Raw genomic sequence first — 20,953 nt, forward strand, 5'->3', positions numbered from 1 at the left:
GACACCATCTCCATCTCTCCAGGTACACAAGGACTACCCCATGCTCAGAGGTACTTTGGCAATTAGAAAGGTTACAAGCGAAGGACCCCCAAGAACTTGCAGGGCATTTTATTTCCCTCTCCTCCACTATTTCTTCCCTGAACGTTTCCTTAGCTTCTTCCTTTTTCCTGCTTCTGTCTCTTCTTCCCACCCACCCACCAACCTATCTTTCATCTGCCCTCTCCTTCAGTTTTCCCATCCCCCTAGCAACCTCCCACTTGGAAAACTCTGACTAAATTGCACAGTGCCAGCTGCTAGCCCATTATTGGAAACCATGACTTGTGGGGAGTATCTTACTTTCCTAGATATCTCCCTCCTCACAATATTTTCCTTTTTCATCCTCTTGGCAACCTGCATCTCCTTACTTTTCCCTACTTCTTTCCTTTCCCACCCAATAACCTAGCTAACTTTTATCTGCCCCCTCCATTTTCAGCTATAATTAGAATTTATGTATTTCATTTATATCCCACCTTTCTTCACAATAAGAACCCTACATTTTATCCTGACAAAAACCCTTTGAGGTAGGTTAGGCTGAGTGTGTATAACTGACAGAAAGTCATCCACTAAGGTTCCACGGTACAATGAAGATTCAAACTTGGGTATCCCAAATTGTAAGCTGAAGTTTTAATCACTACACTACAATGGCTTTTGTAGGGTGGATACTATTTAATAGTAGCAAGCAGTCAGGCCTCAGTGAGTCATGAAAGTTGCATACTAGCAAATTGCCTACTGGTTGCTGCTGGGCTATGCCCCAATGAGTACTACCTCCAAAACATCCCTGGAAAGGACCCCTTGACAGAAACCAAGGCTTAAATGTTGGCATGTTGTTATGGTTGCCTTGCAATGGATACTGAGGGCCAACACAATTAATACTAAAGGGATGGGCATTTCTTTCATTATTTTGAATGTATTTAATACCCAGTGTGTGTTTGTGAGTGTGTGTGCACAAACACCATCCTGCAACCACACATTTTAAGATCTGAAACTTTTCTGCAATCTTAAAAAATACTTGAGCGAAATTTCTGAAATATTCAGCATTAATGAACAATCTTATTCAGAAATTTACAGAGCAAAAACAGTGTCCAGTATATGCAGGTATTAAAGCAACAACTCATAACACTCCACCACTACAAGTCTAAGATGACACTGCTATTTTAAACTAAACTGCAGGTTAATATCATTCTTGTATTCCATTGTGTTTTAATGATACCAAAGTTAGACCAAGAGTCAGAAGTCGAAAATTGCTGCTCATACTTGTTGCTACATATCCCAGCTGAGGAACCAGATGTTCATCTGCACAATTCTCTCGTCCAGGTACCAACCGCTGGTATTTTGTTGGATGAGGGTTTCCATCCACATCAACCAAGAATGGTGGGGGCATGAGATGAGGAGCCTGTTGAGTCTGCTCATCTAGGACATAATTATTAGAATCTCGAATCAGTGGTCGGTAATCAGTGTGGAAGAACATCTGATCAGGAATCTAGAAAGAAATGAAGCTTGCATATAATCAACTAATAAAAGACTTTAAAACTTATTAACCTACATTTAGCTTCAACAACCATGAAAATAAATATTATTTGGCAATAAAATTTTCTGGAGAATATTTTTGCTGCAATGTGTGTGTGTCTGTGTGCATGGGATCACTTACTTGTGTCATTAGGATGACTGTACAAGGAGAGTCCAGATTAAGAATAGCACAAAGTTGTGGGTTCATTAAATTGTGTGTCACTACTGAACTGAATAGGTAGTTATATTTTAAAACTAATATGAAAAGACCAATTATTGTTCTTAATAAAGAAGTTAGTTAAAACACACAACCCTGTTCAATTTACACATTAGTTTAAATATGGCTCATTACAAGAGCCTTTATATATCACTCAAAGGTGTGAGATACATTAAAACCCTATCAGTTTTTGGAAGAACTGTCCAACACTGAGTATAAAAGTATCAATTAGAGCAACACACCAGAACAAAAATGTCTCAAGGAAAAAAACCTGTTCACTCTTCAGCCTCCATCAATTAAAGTTTGCCTCAGTTTATCAATCAACTAAAGCATACATAAGGCTCTGGGAAAATATACATTTCATTTTTAAAAGTGTTTAATAGTGCTACTAATTTTACTGACAATTAAGTGCTAATGTGGTAAATGGAAAGTTAATACCTTTTCATAAGGTTTGCTGCAACCAAAGCCAAATATCAAGAGATGTCCATGAGAATCCGTACAGGCAAAGTGCTGCCCATCTGACGAAAACTTGCAGTCAAATACAGCACCATGTCCTTGTCCTTCAATCTGCATTTTAAAAAAACCCTTAATATTCTGTAAACATTTAAAATTAACAAATATATTCCCTGTACATCCTTACTAATGTATTATGTTATGAGTTAACAGTGGCCTCTTATTACAGTTGAAACCAAAACCACCCATTGTATTAAGGACTATATTTTCATGTGCACACAGAAATAACAGCAGGTAAACTGACGTCAATTGGAAGGCAAGAAGCAACATCTAAAAGGCTTCTGAGGCAACCGTTTAAATCAGCAGTCCCCAACCCCCATTCCAGAGACCGGGACTGGTCCATGGATCAGTCAGTACCAGGCCGCGGCTCCTCCTCATCCCCGGCTGCTGCCTCGGGGGCTGCCCTGCCACTCTGCCGCCAGCTCACCTTTGGTGCTCTCCAGCAGCCGCCATGGCTGGGGCTTCCCCTTGGCGTGGCACTGTGCAGCTGATGCTGGCAGCGCCCCCCCAGTGGATAGCGGGAAGTCAGGGGCGCCGGCGGGAAAGCAAGCGGAGCAGGGGCTCAGGTGGCGACGTCCCTCAGCAAAAGACTAGCCCCCCCCCCCAGGCTTCAGTAAAATTATCAAGCGTTAACCGGTCCCCGGTGATAAAAGGTTAAGGACTACTGGTTTAAATGACATTTTGTACAAATAAGCCTATGAAAATCTGATTAATCTATTGGGGTGCATCAAGCAGAAGAGTTAATGGAAGGAGTTGGCAGAGCAGATTTCTCTCCACTTTTTCCTACCAGACTGTTTGTCCCAGAATCTTCTGAGGCTATAGACAGCCCCACAAGCACTACAGTAATGAGGGGAAAGCAGATAAAACACACTACTGCCCCTCCTTTGCTGAAACAAACCAAGTGCAGAAGAAAGTGAAAGAGGTGATTTGACTCCAGTCCCGTCATTGTTGTAGTCCCCTGAACTGTAGTGCATTTGTTTGTGAGACTCTTTTGAACCTCACTTTTTTCAGGACAAATGGCAGGCTGTGAAACAGGAAAGATTTGCTCCCCTAACTCCTTATGTAAACACTTCAAATGGATCCACTTTGTTATTCTGTAGAGAATAAGCAGTTTAGTAGTTCTTTCCTGATTACAGGAAAGTTCAAAGAAGTCAATAATTAAGGTATTAAAAATGAGAGGAAAATAAGAGCAACAACTGGAGGAACAGAGAACTTGTTTCAAGTGTAATACTTACCATATTAAAATAATGTTTCATTTGGATGCCTTTTGTTATATCCCAGATAAAAATATTGCCATCATGGCCTGCAGAAAGCATGATCTTGAAATCAAATGGGTGGGGTTCCAAAACAAAGACTTCATCCGTATGACCCTTTTTTGACAGAGGAATAGATGCAAAACAATATTACAATGTTAAAGGGAGATGGAATCCTAATTTAAATCACTGTATGTTGACTACAACATTGTGTAACACATGAAAACAACCTGATCCATATGTTCCACATAATATATTTCTGGTAAGGCCTTGGAGGAGGAGCATGTCTCATGGCTTAAGTCTACTTAACACCCACTCAAGGCAGCTGTCCTGCCCCTGAGTACCTCCTCCTCCAACTGGCTCCCCTGTCTATCCAGCAGCCAATCGCCTTCTGTCTCCCACCCCTGACCACCCCCTCCTCCTTCCCTCTGAGTATAGGCTACAGATCCCTGCTGCGTGAGAGCTGCCCCTACCAATGAGTTCTCTTTCCGGAAGCCTCCTGCCTGCAGTCTTTCCTGGTCCTGGGAGGGAGAGGAGAGACCATCCACAGAGTTCCCACCCCCAATCTAGCACCTGTTGTATTCCTGAATGCAACGGGTTTAGCCCCTACTGTATATATTAAACAGCACTTTGTGAAACACACTTTCAAGAAAGCATATTAACCATTACATACCGTAAGATCATGAAGCAGCTGCCCAGTATAAGAATTCCATACTTTGAGCAGATGGTTGTTCACAGCAGTAACCACCAACTTATCATTTTGACTCCAAGCTATCATCGTCACTTTGGGCTTCATAAATTTCTCTTCTTCTGAACACAAATCACTTTTTCAAACAAAGGAACATGTTTCAACAAGCTTATCATCCATGCAACTCTATACACATATTTTCAATATAAGGGCCTTTCATTTGCCCGCAATATTAAATAAGTTCCTGCTGCCTACAAAGATAAAGCATGTATGTAATTTACTGTCAATACTACATGCAAATGAAACATACTGCACCTACCTAGGTAATTTGTCAGACATGTCCAACAAAATGCTCTTCCATTCAGCCTGCTGGAATTGCCATATTCTGGCTGTTCCATCTCTGCTGCCACTTATGAACCTTAGCATTAAAAAGATACTAGTTGAGATATAAAAAGGATGATGCTCAAGAGCTCTTGAACAATGCACACAGCATACAGAGAAAATCAGAATATGGAAATTTTCCAAAGGTTTGCCTCTAGCTATACTTAAATATGCAGGAGAAAAATCACTTTACAAAGCTGTTTCATAAACCCTGGTACTAGTAAGCTAAGCCAATCAACACCATCATTCAAGATTATGCCCCAACTACAGATGCTGATGAAGAAACTGATTTTTCTGCAAGCATCCTAGAAGAAACTGATAAAACACCTAAGCAAGATATGCTGATAGCCATAGATGACTAGGATCTTCTGGAGACACAGATTCCAAATAAGTGGATTGTAATGAACTTTTGTTATGACTACTCTCAATGTCAAAAATTAGTTCTTCAGGCAAATGTGAATTGATTATCATATTGTGATAAAGAAGTAAAGCATAAACTTCTTAAAATGCCAAGGTCAAATTCCTGGTAGATACAGATTGAGTACTCCTTGCTTTAGTTAACCCAGATACAAAGGAAAACCAGATATATTTGCTTTGACTTGACTGATATGTCAGTGATTCAAGTAGAAAATGTTAAATCTAGAATAATTCCGTAGCTGGGTGAATTAGTAGATGGGGATAAAGTGCTTCTATTCCAGTCAACTGTGCTAAAGAAAGAAAAGACATTTCGTTATCTCACCATCACAGAAACCGATAACATGGACAGCATAACAGCCCTGGCCACAGTCAGAGATGAAATATTTAAAATATTGAAGACTACTACCAGAAGAAGTCACAGCTTACAATACTGAAGGACAAACAACACCTGGGCAAGATCATCATTAGGACTGAAAGTCTTATGAGGGTGTATGATGGGGCATAACTAATCAGTAGAAAGCAGATCCTCCCCTCCCCCCCAGAAAGTAGCTATATAGTTAAAAAAGCTTTTTTCCCCCAACAAAAGTGATGATTCTTACTACCCAGATTAAAATGTGTTATGAATACCTTAATACCTGAATAAATGGCTGTGACACAGTACTTTAAAAGCTCGTAAGGGCTGTATAAACATGTAATGGACTATGAAGGACTAATGCCCTACAAAGCCAGAGAACCTTAAGTCCGCTCCAAAGAATTTGATTAGTTAGCATCAGGTGAGCAAAAAGATTTGGGAACTGACTGCTGGAGAGAAGTTTGAGTTTACCCTGACAGTGGAAAAGGTTTTATACTGAGGATTGGGAAGGTTGGTAAGGAGGAATGGGTGGATCAGTGAAGACTAGAAAAAGGGATAGATACTCTAGTTGGAGAAGGAATTCCTTACCCAGTTGAAAGGGAGATAGCTTTAAAGAGTGGAGTGATTCCTTGATCAGAGAAAGAATTTGACTGTTTTAGTGTATCCCTGTGCCTTCTGAAAACTGAAGAGTCAGTTAAACTCAAGAAAGTACACTGCTGTATACTGAACAAAAAGCCTCTCATCTCAAAGATTCTAAGACTATGATTCTAAAACTCAATTGCTGGAAGTATATGAACTGTAGTCTGTGAGAATATTAAGTTACCTCTGAGTTCTTACTGATTTACCTCAGACGTTTTACCGCAATTTCAGCTGACCTTTTCCCCTCTACGTTGAATAAAATATTTTATTTTTGAACATTATAAAGCCTCATAAGCCATTTCAGAAGTTTGAGTTCAGAGGGTGATCTTGTCTCTTCCCTTAAGTTCCTGAACTTAGCTAGCATAAAAATACAATAGTATGACAGGATGAGAAAGCCACAGATCTTCAGGAAAGAAGAAAACTGATAAAGGGGCTACTCAGAAAGGAAGAGAAAAACAGAGGGAAAATCCTACACCTGAGGGAGGAAAGCGGGTCACCAAAGTGGCATAAACCAAAAACTGAAACTCTGCCAGTGTAACTATGTTCTAAGCTTGGCAGGCCAAACTTACAAATACAGTAGGACTTGACCCTCTCCCATTTTGTAATTACTGCCCTTAGAAAGAGGAAGTGGCTTTTTACTAAGTGTTGTTTAGTACTAAGAAGCTGCAGATGAAATCAGTCTGCAGTTTTTCTTTTTTTCTTTCCAGTGGCTGCCATGAATTGCTCTATTATAATCTTGTCTATGGAATTTTGGACTTAAATAATCTGAAATAGTCTTATGGCACATGACAGTAAAAGTGCAATACCTTTTGTAGCATCAAATCACACTAATGCACTTAGTTTCCACAGAGCACTTCCTCCCTCAACAGTATTCAGCCAGTTGTATTATGCATGGCATAACATGGTATACTGAATTGTGTTGGGCTAAAATCAAACATATCTAGGTTCAAAGCAACAATTCTACACATTGCTCGATACGAAACATTTAGCTAAAGTGAGTTCTGTTTTACACTTGATCAGAACAAGTCTTCATATTACAGCAGTGCTAGATATATTTAAAATCTTTTCAGCATACTAATTTTACTCAGTCTTTTGAACATACCTATTGTCAGTATTAGAAAACTGAATGCTATCAACTTTGTCCTGCAAAAGAACAAGAAATACATTGAACTGAATGTGAACAATGAGTCTTAAAAAAAAATCAGTCAATTCCTGTTATTAAATATATCAACAAAATAAACACAAAGGCCAAGAACCATGAGGTTCCAATTACACATGAAGCTTTAATGATTTTTAATGCATTATCTACACAGTTTGATAAAGAGAAAAAGAACACGTTTGATTAAATCTATGCTTATCTTTTAACTGCTCAGATATTTGGGGAGGGGGCATACAGGGACTGTAACAAAGTTTAATCAGCAGTAAAGAAATTGCCTACACTTTGAATTTATAACCATACTTTAATACAGGCTACTTCTAACTTTAACATTTCATTCCTTACCGCGTGGCTTTCCAGCTCTGCAATTTTTTCAGGTATTTCAGAACCAAAGTAATACATTCTGATAACATGGTCGGTACTGCCAGTAGCTAAAAACATCCCACCTGAAAATTTAAACAATAATTTAAAAGCACATAGACAAGTATTTGAAAAATACAAAGAGAAGAGACCTGCAAGGCTTTCTATTCCACATACTTACCAACACTAAATGAAGAACACAGCATTTGAACTCCAGGTCTAGGCTTTTCTGTGAATTTCAGTGGCCGGTTACTTTATAGACAGTAAAAAAAATGCATAGTAAATAATTCCATAGATATTTAATGTCAATAAAAAGAAACAAATACATTTATGTAACAATAGGCTACAATACTGAAATCACACTTCTTGTCTTTCTGGAATGGTTAATTTAGTAATTTTATTTATTCTCGGGGTGTTTTGTTTCTGCAACAGCTAATTTGGTAATTTTATTTGTTCTCATGGACCTCTCTGCTACAACATGTTTTATCTATGTAATAATGGAGACAATAAGGTGGTAAAAATATAACTGAAGAGGCTCCCACTACTGGAGCCTCCCAATTAAAATATTTATTCTTCAAAGTTCCACCCTTATTGAAGCCCTCTCTCAGCCTGACTGCATTTTCATATGTCGCATACACACTATGTTCTATGATGCTACATTCTATCCGGATATATTTTATAAGTGTGGGAGCCTCTTCATTTATATTTTTACCACCTTATAGTCCTATTAAATCACAAGTGCATTTAAGACCCTAAGAGGAGTTGAAGTTCATTTGGTTTTTGCCCTTTATCCATGTGAATGTGTTTTGATTTGTGCAATAGTGCATGACTAATGTTGATGTTTCAATATTTTATATGTGCACATGAATTATAATAAATATTTTCATTCCGATACATATTCTTCTGCTGCTCAACCTTTTAGGTTCTGATTTTGTTCCCTCTTTTGTTGCACACTACTTGTTTGTTGTCATCAAATCACAGCTGACTTAAAGCTACACCCTCAAAGGTGCTCTGTCATTGTCTGCCTCCTTATCATTACCCTGATATTCCTTGGAGGTCTCCCATTCTGCTTAACGTTTAAGATCTGATTAAATAACCTGGGATATTCAACAGGCCACAATAGCTTCATGTATTATAGTAAAAAGTTACATATACAGAAATCTGGTTACGTACTTGAATTTCATAAAACTGGTATCCCATTGCCAGAAGCAAATTGTTCCATCTGCACCTGTGGATGCCAGGTATCTCATGGAGTCTTTCACCAATGGGCTAAACTAGAAGTTAAATCCATAAAGCATAAGTGCGTACTTTAAACATAATAAATATTTTAAGATAATTTTTTCTGCTTTTTCTTACAATTTCTTTTTATTCAGCTAATCTGAATGCATGGTCATCATGCAAACGAGTGAGCTCATTCACTACCTGAAACTGTTACATGTGAATGCTTTGTTCCAGTTTGTAATCAAGTTGTTTTGCATCCCTGTTCCTTATAAAATTAAAACAAAATTATCTTTCACCAAAATATCGAACATATAACCTTTTGGTGATCAGGTTATTAATCAAGCAGATTTCCCCAGGCTTCTAAACAGTAACTCATGAGGTGACAAAATACAGAAGCATTTGCAAACTGGGAAACTTTAGACTGGTAACATGAGACAAATGATTACCATAGGTATATGTACATAGCCATATTAGTAAACAATTGCAGGTTAACATGCATTCACATGCATCCAATGAACTGAATTCAGAGAATGAGTTGCAAGCTCTGCTAATGGACTACATCTCCCCCCCCCCCCTTTCTGCAGTATTTCATGTCACTTTAAAAGCTGCTTCACACAAGGGAAAATCATCAAAACAATAGATATCCTATCCTTGTACATACAGAAGTACCGCTTGCAAATGAATTAGAATCAGAGTTGGGAGGGATCCCCAGGGACATCCAGTCCAACCCACTGCACAATGCAGGAACTCACAGCTACGTACCCACCCACAGTGACTCCAATTTCATGCCCAAGAAGAAGAGAAGAGTTGGTTCTTATATGCCGCTTTTCTCTACCCGAAGGAGGCTCAAAGCAGCTTACAGTCACCTTCCCTTTCCTCTCCCCACAACAGACACCCTGTGAGGTGGGTGAGGCTGAGAGAGCCCTGCTCAGTCAAACCAGTTTTATCAGTGCTGTGGCGAGCCCAAGGTCACCCAGCTGGCTGCATGTGGGGGAGTGCAGAATCAAACTTGGCATGCCAAATCAGAAGTCTGTACTCTTAACCACTACACCTAACTGGCTCTCAAGTGATCCCTCCACCAAAAATCTCCAGAATCCAGCCTGGATTTCAACCTAACTCATTACATTACATACAAACATAAAAATAATGTGTGAAAGGTTCTAAAATTTCTAAATGCATTGCTTCATTTATTTTGAACAGAAAACCATCATCTCCACAACAGGCCTAAACAAAACCTGGAGAAAAACAAATATATTTTTACCATATGTTAAGAATCAAATAAGCATGTACAGTCCACTACCCTTTCTTACAAAGCCATGTGTGGAAAGCTGTGCATGACCTTTTTACATTATGCTACAACAAGCTTGATATATATACCTGAGATGCTCTGCTGCAATTCTGGTTCCTTCATTTAACAACTATAATTAGCCAATTCTAGATACATACAAAGCTTTGCAGTGGGAAGCAAACATTTCCATCTGTTCGTTAAGAATACTGTTTTGTAATGAATTATTTATGGTTTAAGCAAATAAATTGAAAAAAATGAGTACGTATGACTACACATTTTAAACAAATCAATATACAGAACATACTTGTAAAGATGTAATGGATCCAGTATGTCCTTGTAGAACCGCAACAGGAGCACATGTTCTGAGGCACCAAACCCTGATAATTTTATCACAGCTGCCAGCAGCAATCATTGTGTTTTCATAGTTCACAGCCATATCAGAAATTTCTGCTGAATGTCCTCTAAGTGTAGCAAATAACCGGCCATTGTGAGTTGACCAAATTTTCACCAAACAATCGTCTGATCCCTGAGAATATACATTAAAATAAATGTTTAATCTTGAGGGAGGGAACCAAAATTTTAGTCAATTGGATTTTGGCTGTGAGGTATTAGCAAGCTTTTTTGCAGATAAAATCTCAACACACCACTGCAACCTTCTGGCCACAGTTGAGACAATAAGCGAACTGGAGGCCCCTTAACTGCCTTGGGAGGGGGCATTTGATAGCTTCAGGTGACTCTCTTTAACCAAAGGTTAAAGGGCTTATGGGGTCTAAGCCCTATATATCTGAGGGACCACTTAATCTCCTATGCTCTCCAGTGGGTGCTTTGCTGTGCCGGTTCCAACAGGCTGGTGATTCCTGGCCTTCATAAATTATGCCTGGCCTTGACCAGGTCCAGAGCCTTTTTGGTCCTGGCCCCTACCTGGTGGAATAAGCTCCCAGACTAGCAGAGGGCCCTGACAGAGCAGTCACATTTCCATGAGGCCTGCAAGATGGAGCTCTTCCACCAGGCGTTTGGTTGAGTCTAGGACTTGGAGGGTTATTGGGTCCCCCTCCTCCTCTTTCCCTTCCTTCATTTTTCTGGAGATTCCATCTTTGCTATTATCCTCCCCCTATCAAGTCATCTGGTCAGCAACTGCCATAGTTTTTGTCAACTTTTTTGGAAGCTATACTGTGGGGTTTTAAAATGAGGTTTTATGGTGTATTATTATTGTAATATTATGATATGATGATGTAAGCCCCTGTGAGCCAGCTCACCGAGAGCGGTGGCAAATAAATCTTAGTAAAAATAAGTATCTTGCTAATCTTTTCCTAGCAACTGAACTTTAGTTGCATTTATTCACATGTAAAACACTGAGCTTTTGTGGGTTCTTCCCACTCCCCACTGACTGGACTGTGCCCTTGGGACAGTTTACCCTATGCTCTCTTGCCCCCCCTCCTGTAATGAGGAATGCATACCTTATCTTAGCAAATTTGCAATATTTTTTAAAATCACTTGCTTGATAGTCATATAGTTCTATACTATGGCACAGCAAAAGGAAGATCACTATTTCTCCCATGTGCTGGCAGCAATGTGTGCCTTCTTTCTCTGCTGATGCCCCATCCCCATTTGTTCGGGGGGGGGGGTTGCTGCGGTCATTTGCTTACTTGCACAAGAGCACTCACTGCTCTTTCCAGCCACTCAGATCTCCCTCTTTGTGCTTTTCTCTACTGATATGCCCTGACTTCTCTATTTTCCATCCATGGAAAGAAAAAACCTTTTCCCTAAATAGACAACTCTGATTTTATTTGACTTTAAATGTGGATAGTGATATAGCACTATAAGATTGAATTCCAATGCCTCTCTCCTTTACTATAAGCATTTTTCATGGAAATTTGATTTTATGGGGTTTGAGAATAGAGTCAGAGTATCTTTATTTGAGAGTATATACCATCACTTCTAATTCTGCTTAGGACTTTACAAGGGTAGCCCAGCTGGACCATTTCACTGTTCTCACATTTAAATGACAAAAGCTGATTGACTGCAATGAACTAGATGGGGGAACTGGTATCAATTGATGCTTCTATTTGCCAACAGGAACTTCTTTAAGAACCAGTATGAAGCTCCAAATATTGGGGCAAACATTTGACAGGTCATTTTTTCTACAGAAGCAATATAGCACTTCTCATGCATGAGAAGTGAATATGCAACAAAAATCAGTGATTGGGGTGGCACAGCAATGTGACCAATGAAGAAAGTACTCTTATTCAAAAATCCTGATTATTTATCAAGCACACATGTAAGACAATACCAACATAACAACTGGAATAATGCCAACATAACAACTGGAATAATGCAAAGAGAAGAAAGGTATAAGGAATACCCAATGTTCAATATGATTCTGATGCTAGCAGACCAGCTCCTAAAAAACCTGGAAGAAATCATGTATTTGGAAAATCCCTTTGCTGAACTATAGCTTTTCTATTGTTTCATAAAACTTACCATATTATTAATTATTATTATTATTACTACTACTACTACTACTACTTCGATTTATAGCCCGCCACTCCCCTAAGGCTCGTAGCGGATAATAACATATACAAACCCATAAAACCCCTAATACATAAAAACATCCTACAAAAAAAAATACACCATCCAACCCAACCAACCCAACAGCGGCGGCATTCCCAGGGAGGAGACCAGGGAGCACTGCATATATAGCCCTGAGAGGGGAAAGGGGGGCCCGATCTTACAAGGAGGCGCTGGCCTCGACCATAGGCCTGGTGGAAGAGCTCCATTTTGCAGGCCCTGCGGAAAGCTGATAAATCCTGCAGGGCCCACAGCTCTTCTGGGAGCTCATTCCACCCAGTAGGGGCCAGAACTGAGAAGGCAGGACCTAGGCCATGCGCGCCTCCCGGGGACCAGGAATAACCAACAAATGTGTCCCCACAGAGCGTAAGGCCCTGCGGGGGGCATAGGGCGCCAGGCGGTCCCTCAAGTATGTGGGTCCCAGACTGTGGAGGACCTTAAAACCAAAACCTTGAATCTGATCCGGCTAGCAATCGGTAGCCAGTGCAGCTGCCTCAGCACAGGCTGCATGTGGGTCCTCCAAGATGTTCCTGTGAGGACCCTAGCAGCTGCATTTTACACCAGCTGCAATTTCCGGATCAGGTGCAAGGGTAGGCCCGCGTAGAGTGAGTTACAGAAATCTATTCTGGAGGTGACCATCGCATGGATCACTGTGGCCAGGTGGTCAGGAGACAGGTAGGGCCTTAGTAGCCGAGCCTGGTGAAGATGAAAAGCCTGGCCTGCTACCTTCTTGACCTGGGCCTCCAGTGTAAACGAGGCATCCAAGGTCACATCCAAATTCCTGGCTTGGGACACGATGGTCAGTTGCATCCCGGCCAAGGTGGGTAGTCACACTTCCTGAGTTCCTCCCTTCCCCCCAAACCACAGGACCTCCGTATTGGCAGGGTTGTGTTTCAGGCAGCTCTGCTCGACCCATCCAGCCACAGCTTCCAAACATTTGGCAAATGGATCTACAGAAGTGATATACTTATGTAGTGAATAGAAATATGGCTGTCCTGCACAAACACTATAACTAATATGTTAATATAATATTTTTATACATTTGATTAAACAACACAAATATTTGAAACCCTATTCTCTGCATTATGTCTCTTAAAGGGCAGATATTCAGAAGCCAAACCACTTTCTAAAAGCAGTATTTTCCCACAGAAGTAGAATTGTTGTGCATAAACACAACAAAAAGCTAATTATTAATTTTACATACATAAAAGCAAACTGTGGTCCATGACTTTCTCAAATTAGTACAACCAAAATTAACAAAATTGCATTACTACCAACAACCAAACCAAGCTCAGAGCTTTCAATATAAGTTCTTCTCAACAAAGGTTTGTTGGCCTGGGTTTTTTATGGAATACCTGCTGAATTTCTGGTGCCCCTTCCATAATTCATTTAGATTCCAAATAATCACATTTTCTGCAACACACCTTAATTCAGTGACTCTAGAAAGTCCAGTGGATCAGGAGACTTCTGTATAAGTAGAGATGGGCATAAACTGGTGGTCATTTCCCCAGAAAGCACTTTCCTGGGAGCACCACTTTTGGTGGGCCATAATTTGGACCCCATATATCCAATCCTCACCAAACTTGAAGGGCAGCCGGAGGAGAGTCAACTGGAGTTCTCCTGTGAATTTTGTATCTCTAGCATCTTGGAAGAGAACCATTCTACAGCCTCATGAACCTCACAAATTGAACCAGTTCATGGGGCAGCTAAAAATTCATGACAGTCCATGGTTCATAAACATGGCACAACATGAACCACAAAGCAAACTGCGTTTTCCAAGTTCATGGCCATTCCCATAATCACAACAAAGCATGTCATTTCACTGAATTCTTCCAGCAAATGACAAAGCGTAGTAGACTTGTTGCCACCCCTAGTCCATTCTGCAATCCCACTGTAGTCTAAATCATAAATCACTGCCAAGTTCTGACTGAGCAGAATTCTGAGACCCCTATAAAGACCAGGCTTTAAATACTGAGCATGATGTGGGAGGGAATGATGTGACCTTGACAAAAATGAATAACATTAACTCACAGTAAATATTCTGTGTCCTGTTCTATCAAATGCCACACAATAAACTGCAGAGAGATGACCAAGTATACGCCTATGCATCTTTATGTGCTGATACATGCTTCCTGGAAATGAAGAACTGGATCTTGTACACCCGGTCAATTGTTTTGCATAATTTACTTCCACTAGAACAAAAACAAGACAAAAAATTGTTAAAGTTAGGTTTTCCTTTTTTAAGTCACACTGATACACTCTTAAGGTTACTACATTCTCTTACTGCATACCACTGTCAGGACTGAAGGAAGTGCAAGTACACAGCCAAGTTTCTAGTCCCAACTATTTATTTGCCTATATAGTGACATGTAAAAGGAACACAGACTGTAGCAACAAATTAACAGAACTAAAAATAATGCACAACTTCATCCTCTCAGCACCCATGCCTCTGTTTTAGTGTCATAGGTTAATGTTTGAACATACAGATTTGCAGGACAGGAACAGCAAGACTTATTGTGGCCTTCTACAAAACCAAGCTAATGCCTGCTTGAATGACAATCTGACACTGCAGCAGTATAAATAAAGTATCCTATAGTTATGGTAACGAGAATTAAGCTTGAAGGCAAACTGGAATAGAGCAACTGATGGTTCAGATATTGGAGTGAGAAATATGCAAAACACAGGCTGCTACAATTAATCTCTCTGCACTTGAACAAGATGGCATACCAGGAAAACAAAGTCCAGCCTATTTAAAACAGGCAAGTATCTACTATATCTAGTCCTTTTTATAAAATGTATTAAGAGCTTGTTTATCTCTCTCATATAGTAGAAATATTTACCTCATGCTATCTTTTCAGTTCTACATTTTGAGTACACAAATGCAAGAGCATCTTGGCTCCTCAAAGTCATACACTTCATCATCTGAATAACAACCAAATTAGCCAATGAAATATAACAAAACGAAGGCCAATGAGATTTAGAGAACAAAAATATAATTATCTTATTTTGGTACAGATGTCTTTATAATGTATCTGAGGAAGGCATCATCACACTTCAGTCAAAGTAACAAACAGAAAGTTCCCATGAAGTCACTCTTAAAATTCTTTATTCAGTCATAACTATCTGTTCCATATATACTATACTCTAAGTATATTTCACTCCTCCCCCCATCTATGGTTTTGCACCTTCAAGTATACTTATATACGCCTTATGTACTTACCAAGATTTGGTTGCTGAACACAGTTAACAGGTATTTCAGGGGGTCTTCTTCTATAAAGGGCAGCAATAAAAGAGCTTTTCCAAACTGCATTTTTGCTATCTGTAAAAGAAGTTCCAGTTGTATTCACATTATTTATTTCATTAACAGTCCTTGCTTCCATTTTTATAAACATTCCTTACGTAGTATTAATTCACATTCATTACATATGAAGATGACAGACATGCAACTGCAAGAACCCCACCTGCTGGATCAGACAAGTGGTCTGTCTACTTCAGCATCCTGTCTCACACCATGCCAAGCTAATTCCCCTGGATGGTACACAACACAACATAGAGGCCAAACCCTTTTTCTGTTGCTTCACAGCTCTGGGATTCAGAGGTTTGTTGCCTCTGAATGTGGATGTTCCCCTCAGTTACATGGTTAGTAGCCACTGACAAGATTCATGGAGGACAGATCTAATTATAATTCCCTTCTAACCCTGTTTATTCCTGTCACCATCATTACATCCCCTGGCAATGAAATCCACATTATTATTACTTTCTGTGATGAGAGGGAAAAGAGCATACAAACCCAGAGCCTTTTCCCAATCCCTTAACCATGTTTACAGGATTATAATCCTTTGATTGATAAAAAGGCAGTAAAACATTTCAATAAACAGAACATCTGCTGTGACCCTATGATTGCCAAAATATCAGCTTCAATTCTGTTTCCTTGTCCAATCATATATAGATGTTCACACCTAAGAGTCTTCTCATTAAATACAGATTAATTCCAACAACTACTGCTGCCCTTAAGCAGGAAGGGATGTACTCAGACAAAAATCAACCAGTCAAGGTGAAGCATCATGGAGAACAACATGTGGCATTTTTGCTCCACAATCCCCAAACTAATAGTCCAAACCAGTACACTGAAACTCAGCATGAGTGTGGATTCCTACAGAAGTCAAGCTTCTGTTCAAAGATGAATGTACTCTCTACACCAGGGGTGGTCAAACTACAGCCCACCAGATGTCCATGAACTAGAAGAAGAGAAGAAGAGTTGGTTCTTATATGCCGCTTTTCTCTAGCCGAAGGAGGCTCAAAGAGGCTTACAGTCACCTTCCCTTTCCTCTCCCCACAACAGACACCCTGTGAGGTGGGTGAGGCTGAGAGAGCCCTGATCAGAACTGCTTTATCAGTGCTGTCGCGAGCCCAAGGTCACCCAGCTGGCTGCACGTGGGGTGGGGGTGCAAAATTGAACCTGGCATGCCAGATTAGAAGTCCGCACTCCTAACCACTACAGCAAACTGGCTCTGACTACAATTCCCATGAGCCCCTGCCATGCAAACACTGGACATATGGAGGGCTGCAGTTTGACTACTCCTGCTCTATACTAATGCACATAATATGTGAAACATGCAGGAGGAACTAGTAGTCGTAATAGTGGAAGGGGGCTATGACCTAATAGGAATCAAAGAAACTTGGTGGGATAATACTCACAACTGGAATACTAAAATTCCAGTTATTATTCAGAAGGGACAGACAAGAAAAGAAGGGGGAAGGTGTAGCAATATGTTAGGAATCTTTATACTTATGAAGAAATACAGGTACCGGAGCGTAAAAGTTCAGTTGAGTGTATTTGGGTAAACATAAAAGGAGTAGGAAATGAGAGTGGTATTATTATGGGGGTCTGCTATAGACCACCAAGACAGTCAGAGGACTTGAATGAGATCCTGCTATACCAAATTACACAATTTTCAAAAAAGGGGGAAACAGTGGTCATGGGTGACTTCAATTACCCAGATATCTGTTGGAATACTAACTCTGCTTCATTTCCCAGAAAGCTTCATTTCCCAGAAAGTAGAGAGGGAAACAAATGTAAAGTTCTGTATTTAGGTAGAAAAAAACAAATATCTCAATATACGATGGGGAGACTTGTCTTAGCAGTAGCACGTGTGAAAAGGATCTAGGAGCCTTAGTAGACGATACATTGAACATGAGTCAGCAGTGTGACTCAGTGGCTAAAAAGGCAAATGGGATTTGGGGCTGTATCAAATTGGGCTGTAACCAGATCATGGGAGGTGATGGTACCGCTTTACTCTGCTCTGGTTCGGCCTCACTTGTAGTACTGTGTTCAGTTTTGGACACCCCAGTTGAAGAGAGATGTAGACTGTCCAGACGAGGGCAACAAAGATGGTGAGGGGCTTGGAGACCAAGACATATGAAGAAAGTTTGGGGGGAGCTTGGTCTGTTTAGCCTGGAGAGGAGACGATTAGATGGCCCATATGGTCCCTTCCAACTCTATGATTCTATGTGTCCTGACAGCCTAATCTGTGAATAAGAAGTGTTCACATCCTGGTCTGAAAGCCAGCTATGTATGTCAATATCTACAAAGTTCATATTCATCTGACTAAAGTATATTATAAATTTAGAATGTACCTTTTGCTGTGCGTAGTAAGGACTGCTTCCCTGCACCCAGCAGGGAGCTCACTCTCGGAATGCTGGGTGGAATCTCCTTATCCAGTATAGGGCCAATCCGTTTACAAATCTGCAACAAGTGATCTGGAGCCACATGCTTGTTTGATAAGACCTAGCACACACATGATTTAGATCACATGAAGAACCACTAATGTAATAGGAATACATAAACTATTAGCAGCTGCAAACTTGGACCCAAGTACAGCATAGTCACACTGCACAAGGTTGCTTTTACACTCCATTCTATACATTTATCAGAACCACCGAAGTGTCTTTGCTAGTGATGAAAGCAACAAGCATAACAGAAACACCCTCGTACATCATGGTGACTGCCAACCACCTAAATAAATGTTACAATTGAATGCTGAATACTGCACTTTTGTACTGTAACAAATACAATTCTTGTCAGAGGAAGTTGTGGTAGCATTAAGTCCAAAAATCAGTTCTAATGTAATATTTTCAAAATTTAGCTGCACTAGCTGGTTACTTGCAGCCCAATCATATGCATCCATTTTTTAAAATTCAAAAATTCAACTGGGATTCTCAAGCAAGCAACTTAGTGCCACCACACTTTTATTATTGTTAAAGTGACTTTCTCATGATTCAACATATTAATTTAACAAGGAAAGCAAGAATTCCATCCTAAGTATAGGATATTAAATAAAAACCCCTAATAATAAACTGTGATCATGTTAAAATGCATTCAAAACAGGTATAACGTTATTTAAGCTTTATCTACCTGTAATATCTGGAAGAGCAAAGTGAAAGACAAAGCAGTTAACACAATTCTAAATGTGCACTACAATTTAACAGGTAATTCCTCTCTGCCTCCACAATCCTCAAAGTCCACAAGGTTTTGGCATGATTGTTTAAGATGTCTTTTTACAAGAATACATCCTTAAATATATTTATTTATTAAACTTTTATCCCACCATTCCCAGACAAGCTGGCTCGTGGCAGCTCACTATATAAAATATAAAAACCCATATAGAATACAATAAACAGATAAAATCAACTTAAATGGCAGACACATAATCCCATTTTAGGCCCCTAGTCTCCAATCTTCTGAGTCTTCATTTTAAAAATATTAAAGTTGTTCCATGCAAACAGAACCAATCCAAGCCGCTTGTGAAAACAATGCCCTCCATTTTTTGAATAAAAAAAATATCATGCTAATACCAAAAAACTCTGAACCAAAGTTTTAAAAAACTAAGAAAATCTTCAGTATAATTTACAAACTAAAGCTTTTTTTCAAGCTGCCTCATCCTAAATCACAGGCAAAAACATATGCGCTGGTGACACATTCTCATGCCCCACCTACTCTCTGAGATGACGTATTCCGTTTGCTGAATCCCATTTAAAGCTTCTGTAGCTTACTAATAAATCATTCCAAACACCGTACAGTTAAGCAATAAAGTGAAAAATATTATTTCTTCCACAAATGAACTTTTATTATCTCCTAAACAACAAAAAAACTATTTAAATCTCACCAAGTCTTCATAACTTCTACAGTGTTTTTTGCCTTCCCAATCCAATCTTTTAGGAAGTAACTAAAATAGAAAGAAAAGAGAACAAATGAGAAAGAGGAGCCGTGAGAGAAGATATAAACGAAAGGCATTACAAATGTTTGCACGGTAGTTCAGAACTTCGATTGTTGAAGTGCCAGAATAAAACCAGGAAGGTGGAGGAGAGTAAAAACTGAGGAGCAAAAGGAGAGAGGAAAATCCAGTCGAACACAAAAAGTAACACAGACCTGGTGTTGCTCCAGCTCCTGCACCAGCGCCTGCAGAGGGAGAAGGAAAAAAAATGAGAGCAGTAGCTATTTAAGGGGAGGGGGGATTTGACAAAACGCCTCTCTGACTGAAGCGAGGGGGGCGCTATGAAGCCCTTCAGAGCGCGCAGTGTGGATGGGGTGAGTGGGGAGCAGTTTCAAGAGGAGGACTCACCTCCGCCGCTCTCCTGCAAGGCCCAGTGGTCAAGAAGCGAGCTATGAGGAAGTACAGTTCTACGAGAGAGAGAGAGAGACACACACACACACAGAGAAAGAGAGATTAATTTCGGGGCCGGGCTATGTCGGGAGGAGGTGATGAGTGCAGGGAAGGGGGAGATCCCCTTAGGTGACTGTAATTCACAACCAGGAACACTAAGATGGCGGAACGGGAAGCCCCGCGCGGTTGCCTTGCCCGGCTCGCTCTCGCCTCTTCTTTCTATCAGCGTCTCTCTCTCTCTCTCTCTCGTATTACCTGATTCAATGAGCGGCAGGGCAACACTGCCGGTGCTGAAGGCAGAACTGGAGGCTGACGAGGACTCGGCCATGTCCGCAGCTACCGCCGTTGCCAGAACAAGATTAGGGCTCTCTGTCTGGCGCAGCGGGCCAGGCCTGGCTCGACATAATCCTCTCAGCGTTTCCCCTCCGCTCTAAGCGTACGGAAAAGAAGTCCTGCGGGAGCGCGCGCGCACTCACGAGCGCCACCCTAGTTCTTGTTCTTGCGCACCAGATAATCTTCCAGCACGGCTGCCATTACTGCCGAGGCACCAGACACGGCTCTGACGTCCGCCTGCTGGTGCTGGGGCCGGATTGGCGAGTGAGAAGCAAAAAGTAGTCCCTTTTAAGGGCAAGTGACGGGACTGGGCTATTATGTAATCCACCCGCTATCGAACTGGAAGTTTTAAACCATA

The 20,953-nt window shown here is 40.4% G+C and overlaps 1 protein-coding gene across 4 annotated transcripts in view; it reads right to left on the reverse strand.

Moving 5' to 3' along the window:
* Positions 1 to 20,739, reverse strand: part of BRWD1 (bromodomain and WD repeat domain containing 1) — a 64,057-nt gene extending 43,318 nt beyond the window's left edge. For 3 of the 4 annotated variants that reach the window (XM_077342713.1, XM_077342712.1, XM_077342714.1), the window contains exons 1-17: positions 20,518 to 20,739; positions 20,221 to 20,279; positions 20,028 to 20,057; positions 19,765 to 19,824; positions 18,236 to 18,386; positions 15,819 to 15,917; positions 14,630 to 14,790; positions 10,335 to 10,556; positions 8,695 to 8,795; positions 7,703 to 7,773; positions 7,507 to 7,607; positions 7,108 to 7,148; positions 4,536 to 4,634; positions 4,202 to 4,352; positions 3,511 to 3,645; positions 2,201 to 2,329; positions 1,294 to 1,519 (exon numbers count right to left, since the gene is read on the reverse strand). In XM_077342713.1, the coding sequence (XP_077198828.1) occupies positions 1,294 to 1,519; positions 2,201 to 2,329; positions 3,511 to 3,645; positions 4,202 to 4,352; positions 4,536 to 4,634; positions 7,108 to 7,148; positions 7,507 to 7,607; positions 7,703 to 7,773; positions 8,695 to 8,795; positions 10,335 to 10,556; positions 14,630 to 14,790; positions 15,819 to 15,917; positions 18,236 to 18,386; positions 19,765 to 19,824; positions 20,028 to 20,057; positions 20,221 to 20,279; positions 20,518 to 20,590 (1,909 nt within the window). In that variant the 5' untranslated portion in view covers positions 20,591 to 20,739. The remainder of the gene's footprint in view (positions 1 to 1,293; positions 1,520 to 2,200; positions 2,330 to 3,510; positions 3,646 to 4,201; positions 4,353 to 4,535; positions 4,635 to 7,107; positions 7,149 to 7,506; positions 7,608 to 7,702; positions 7,774 to 8,694; positions 8,796 to 10,334; positions 10,557 to 14,629; positions 14,791 to 15,818; positions 15,918 to 18,235; positions 18,387 to 19,764; positions 19,825 to 20,027; positions 20,058 to 20,220; positions 20,280 to 20,517) is intronic. The other variant, XM_077342716.1, reaches the window with a different exon arrangement.
* Between the last annotated feature and the right edge of the window lie 214 nt (positions 20,740 to 20,953).

The sequence above is a fragment of the Paroedura picta genome, chromosome 6, assembly GCF_049243985.1.
Source record: "Paroedura picta isolate Pp20150507F chromosome 6, Ppicta_v3.0, whole genome shotgun sequence".
Lineage (NCBI taxonomy): Eukaryota > Metazoa > Chordata > Lepidosauria > Squamata > Gekkonidae > Paroedura > Paroedura picta.